At 42.5% G+C, this 5,582-nt stretch overlaps 1 protein-coding gene across 1 annotated transcript; it reads right to left on the bottom strand.

Moving 5' to 3' along the window:
- Positions 1 to 222: 222 nt before the first annotated feature.
- Positions 223 to 5,123, bottom strand: TMEM202 (transmembrane protein 202). The gene is made up of 5 exons (XM_058540469.1): positions 5,043 to 5,123; positions 4,544 to 4,799; positions 1,505 to 1,654; positions 1,036 to 1,167; positions 223 to 556 (listed from the first exon to the last, which is right to left on the bottom strand). Exons 1-5 carry the CDS (start codon positions 5,121 to 5,123, stop codon positions 360 to 362), a joined length of 816 nt encoding a protein of 271 aa, XP_058396452.1. The 3' UTR covers positions 223 to 359.
- Between the last annotated feature and the right edge of the window lie 459 nt (positions 5,124 to 5,582).

Below are 5,582 nucleotides of genomic sequence, written 5' to 3'. Positions count from 1 at the left end.
TTCAAACAGAATTAGTTGACATTTTTCTGCATTCTGGTCCCTGAGATCCCTAATGCCCAAGGAGGTCTCTGATCCACACACTGCATCTACTGCTAGTTTCTTTCATTCGCGACCCTAAACACTGATGTTTTCTTTTAGAAAATTTTTCTTAAGTGAGTTTTCATTGCTTTCTTTATGACTATCATACATATTTTGGATCCAATGCACACAAAAGACATTTCATTGGCTTTAACGCTGTCTCCTTCAGTAATGTGGACATGATATTAGGAAAGTTTCCAAGAATCTGCACAATCATTCCCAACTCAGTTAGCTTCTCCCACATTTTTAAGACAAGCAGTAGTTGGGTTTTCCTATCACCATCACAGTTCTGCATTTGGTAGTTTTTTATTTTCCTCACTTGGAGATTCCATCTCAGAATTTGACCCTTCATCTTCAGCAGGTGATATTGTAGTCACTGGACCAACCCCCAACCTTGATGTCTCTATAGGAATCGCAGTGACATCTTGATCAAGGGGAGGAGATCTGGAAGTTATGTAGTTGAGGAAGGAGATGATCCCTAGGGGAAGAGAAGAATTTGAGCTGCGTTTCAATAAACAGATGGTCTTTTGGCTTCTAAAATTCTTACTCATCCTTTAAATACTCAGTTCAAAAGGCCTCTTTTCAGTGAAGTCAACCCTCCTCTCTCCCAGCAGAGTTACTTTACCCTCCTGTGCTCCCATTTCATTATAGTATTTCTCACATGGTTAGAACAAAGCTTGAACCTCTTGGACGCAAATAATGGTTCCACTACTTTCTGTGTGGTCTTGGGCAAGTTACTCAACCTGTCCATGCTTCAGTTAGTGGTAGAACAGGTTACTAATTCTAGATTTTCAGACTCCAAAATCCATGCTTTCTTCACCATACCACACTGCCTCTCAATGTAGAAGTGTTCTGAATGAAAACAGTTTGTGCTTCTATTTCTCCTAGATTTTAATTCCCTTTCAAGAAGTAACTTTCTCTTCCAACTTTCTAGCATAAGGCAAGGGACTAACTCACCAGCAAATGTGTATAAGAAGTCACTCCACCAATTAAGATGATAGGCCCATAGGAGATCTGACTCCATGGCGTCTCTAGCATGCCAATGAACCTGTGCCAGAAATAGGACGAGGCAGAAGAGCAGGCAGGTGGCTAGGACCAGAAGAAAAGATGTCACAACCCATCAGTGTCTTAAGTCTGCCTTGACCCCCAACCCCAACTCTTCTGCTTTCAGGCACCATATGTGTGGAAAGGACCCCAAAATTTGGGGACTGACCAAGATGAGAGAGAGAAAGGGGCCTCTACCTCTCCCCCAGCATAAGTCAGCTAAAGTGTGTTATATACGATAAGACAGGGCAGATAGCTGGCAACAGGATGTGATACTGAAGAAAAGAAAACGGACAAGAAAAAGAGGATGAAAGTCCCACAGAGACACTTTGTTCCCTTGACAATTTTACCATGGTATTACCCTGCCCATCTAGGTCTGTACCTGAGGTGAAGCTGAGCAGGGATACCTTCAGATCCAAGTTGGTGGTCATGCTTCCTCTTCTAGGTAGGCAAGAGCTGAAGAGCCAGCCAAGGCCAATGAGTATGATTAGGACAGAGATGAGGAAGAAGGCCCTGGAATAGTGGAGGTAATCTGCCAAGGAAAAGGAGAAAGGAAAGGCTTGGTTAGTCCAGTGGGTGACCTCCCCTTAAGAAAATCAGATGAAGTCTTAGAGAAGGGAGTGAGGGCTAAGGAGGATGAAGCTGAGCTTGCTATGTGGTATCCAGGGCACAAATAAGGATCTTCTTTCCCAGCTCATCCCCACACAGCTTGATGATGTTTATTGTGTGATGGTTCCCAGGGTCTTGGCTCTGGAGTGCCCAGTGCCTTCACCAAAAGACCTACCGTTTTTTCCCCACCCTCTGCAAAACAGTTCAAGTTACTCTCTGTGGCAACACATTCCTTTACATTACGGTCTGATCTCATCTCTGCTGTGAGGGAATTAGCAGAAGGATGTGTTCCACATTTGAGATCTAGTGGTAAAAGGGAAGAATGGTGTCTTTTCCTCTCCACCACTTCTTCATCCTGTTAGCAATAGCTACAGCACAGAGGCTATCAGCCATCTAGAACCAGGTGAAGTCAGAGCGAGGGGTACAACGGCCTGAAGTGAGTCTGGGGCAGAGGAACATGAGCACGTACATTCTTGAGCCCACCTGCGATAGCCCCTGTGGAACTCTCAGAAACAACTGGGAATACTGTGGGAGAGGGGGCTAAATTCTTGCAATTCAACAGGTAAAAGTTCAAAGTTCTTGAATTTGGACAATAATGCATTTAGGTAATAACATATTATTGTCTCAGGCTAATGAGGCCTAGACATACTGATTACATTTTGGGAATTCCTTGTAAGATCTGTACTACAGACTTATTACTGGCCCTAGAATTAGGACTAGTTAACATTGGAAATAGGGTGGGTACTTGACTTATAATTGTATACTTAAAGGACTCAGTTGACTTTCTCTAAACAAGTAACAGCTGGCCTCACAGGTGAATTCAGGAAATAAACTATTTGCTGCTTTAAGTGAAAAATTTCAAGATTCTGACTCATTAAAGATTTAAATAATAATCTCAAGACCTGAGTTTTAGCCTGGGCACCCAGTCACATAAATATAATTGTAGCTTAATTTTTATGCCTATATCTTTTACTCCATTCCTCTAGAAATGGAATTAGTGAGTATAAATCTGGATATACATAAATCATGTTGCTTTGGTTATGCCCATTTACATGGTCCCCAGCATACATGGGAGTATGCAGCATTGTATATTGCCATTTAAAAATCTCTGTTTGTAGGGAGGCTGGCCCAGGGGCATGGATTAAGTTCGCGCACTCTGCTGCGGCAGCCCAGGGTTCACGGGTTCTGATCCCGGGCGCAGACCTACACACTGCTCATCAAGCCATGCTGTGGAGGCATCCCATATACAAAACAGAGGAAGATGGGCACAGATGTTAGCTCAGGGCTAATCTTCCTCAGCAAAAAGAGGAAGATTGGCCATGAGTGTTAGCTCAGGGCTGATCTTCCTCACCACAAAATAATAATAAATAAAAAATCTCTGTTAGGGCTGGGCCTCTGGCCTAGTGGTTAAGTTCAGTGCGCTCCACTTTGGTGGCTCAGGTTCAGTTCCCAGGTGCAGACCTACACCACTCGTTAGCAGCCATGCTGTGGCAGCAACCCACATACAAAGCAGAGAAAGATTGACAACAGATGTTAGCTCAGGGCAAATCTTCCTCAAGCAAAAAGAGGAAGATTGACGACAGATGTTAACTCAGGGTGAATCTTCCTCAGTAAAAAAAAAAAAAAAAAAATGTGTTAATGTCATGGTTGAAAAAATCTATCCCATTGTTCATTTGAATTGCCTTTCTTTAATGATTGATTGAGGTTAAAATAGTTTTCCTATGCTTATTAGACATTTGTACTTTCTGTTTTGTGAATTGTCTGTTCAAAAATTATTTATTTGGGTATTTGTTCTTAATAATAATTTATATATATTTTTGATATATTAAGGCCATTAACCTTTTATCTTTCATATTTGTTGCAAATATTTTCCCTAGTTTTTATTTTTAGTTGAAGATGCAGTTCAATTGTCTGCCTGCCTTTGATTTTAGTTTCTTCCCAAGATCTTGTTTTAGGATCCAACCCCTTAGTTTCGAATACCATAGCCCACAGCCAAGTAACTGATGTTCCACCTCAGGATTGGGCCCAGGTGCCCCCCTCACCTCGGCATCTGGGACCCCTGCTTATCTGAGAAGGAGAAATAAACACTTTACTCATGTATGTTTTCCTTCACAGTACCTGTTTCTTTGTGTAAACGTATCTCTTGTGAATGATGGGGAAACTGTTTAGCATCATTATATCTTTCCTCTAAGTCTTGGTTCAGGTTGAAAAACTCATGCATATGACATCTTCTAGCCCTAGAAGCTTATTTTTAAATATTTTGTGTTGCATTTTCAGATTTACTTAAATTCACATAAAATTAGCCATTAATAATTTACTCTAAATAGCTGGTATTTGTTATACTACGTATCTGACATGCATTTAAGTTTTCTTCTACTGCTAGCAGAAGAACAAGCTGACCTTGAAAATGAAATCTTGATTTTCATTTTCATTTCATTGAAAATGGAGGCTGAGACACTGTGCTTTATCTCCCAGCTATGATCAATCACTCCTTTTCTATTTCTGCAAACCACATTAGAATAACAATTACCTTGCTTCACAGTAACAGCTCGTAAATGACAAAAGAGTTCTTCCCAGAGAGTAAAGAGAGTATCAACTCATAGTTTGGGAGAGGAAACAACCTGGGGTAGGAGGGAGAAAGGGTATACTGAGGACACCAAAGAAACGGATGGCTATATTCACCATCCTGAGATCCATCCTGGATTTAGAAAGGTGAGGGCCAAAAGATCTTGGAGGAAGAAAGACGAAGGGCCAATGTGAGAGAAAGCTCTGAAACTGTGGGGCCTGCGGCATTTAATTCAGTGGCACTCACAGGGTGGCTTGGGTGTGTGGCTCCAGCACAGCTCATGGTTGCACGTGATCCAGAGTCCTGCGTAGAGCTCAAGGCCATTCTTGATCACCAGGAACTGCACCCAGTTCAGCGGGGACACGCAGATCAGCATCAGGAGGCTAAAACCACAGAGGCTGCCACAGAACATTCGGATATAGGTGTGTGTTTGATCCACATGCTGCTGCCGCCTCTCGGGTGGCATCGAGGCACTCGGATGTTTGTTGGTGGGGAGGGTAGGCTACAAGGATGAGGGAAATATTGCCTACCCACAAAGATAACCTTTGATCCCCAAGGTCACCTATTCTTCTCTACCTCAAGTATCCCCATGTGGGTATGATTTGTGGATACCTTTCCCTACCCCTTCTATAAAAACCAAGATCATCAGGGTGATATTTTCTCTATCTTTAGGACCCTCTGTCTAGGCCCACCTTTAAGAAAATCCTCTTCCTCCCATCTGACCTATAATTAGGTACCTCCTCACCCTTTGGTATTTCCGATTCCCCTTAATTTTGGGAACCTCAGGACTGTAGAAGGTCAAGATTAATTGTTCCCTCCTCTCCATCTTGGCAGCCAGTTCACTTCCTAACTGCCACGGAATTTGTCTCAGCACCTCATCACACATGCTGGCAGAACCAAAAGGGGCCAGAACCCATAGCATAGATCCCATTTCTGTTTCATATTCCGGGTCTGGTTAGATCAGGAAGACATCATCATATTTTAATGCGTGATGCTCACCCTCCCTTCTCTGACTCCTCCCAACTCCTTTATTAAATAAATCCACAAATATTTTGTCAGCAGTTGCTGTGTGTCAGGGTTTGTGCTGGGTCTTGGGACATAAAGATGAATAAGACACAGTTCCCTAAAAGCAAATAAAAACGTGTAACTCGGGTGTCTCCAGGACTCATAGCTTGTGGTTATAATTTAAGATTATATATATGATCTTGATCTACTGATACGTATATACACACATCAGTAGGCCAGAATGTATGCTCTTGCCCCAGCTCTAAGTGGAAGGCCCAGA

Source organism: Diceros bicornis, chromosome 5, assembly GCF_020826845.1.
Source record: "Diceros bicornis minor isolate mBicDic1 chromosome 5, mDicBic1.mat.cur, whole genome shotgun sequence".
Lineage (NCBI taxonomy): Eukaryota > Metazoa > Chordata > Mammalia > Perissodactyla > Rhinocerotidae > Diceros > Diceros bicornis.
Note: the sequence above shows the minus strand (reverse complement) of the source record. Positions and strands in the feature narration are given on the sequence as shown.

Bases quoted from the DNA above. Each gene is read 5' to 3' on its own strand.
- TMEM202 (XM_058540469.1), bottom strand. From the start codon at position 5,123: ATGGAGAGGAGGGAACAATTAATCTTGACCTTCTACAGTCCTGAGGTT. The intron at 1,655-4,543 runs GTGAGTGCCACT...TTTCCTTGGCAG, and splicing joins CCACACACCCAAGCCACCCT to ATTACCTCCACTATTCCAGG. The intron at 557-1,035 runs GTGAGTTAGTCC...CTCTTCCCCTAG, and splicing joins CTTCTTATACACATTTGCTG to GGATCATCTCCTTCCTCAAC.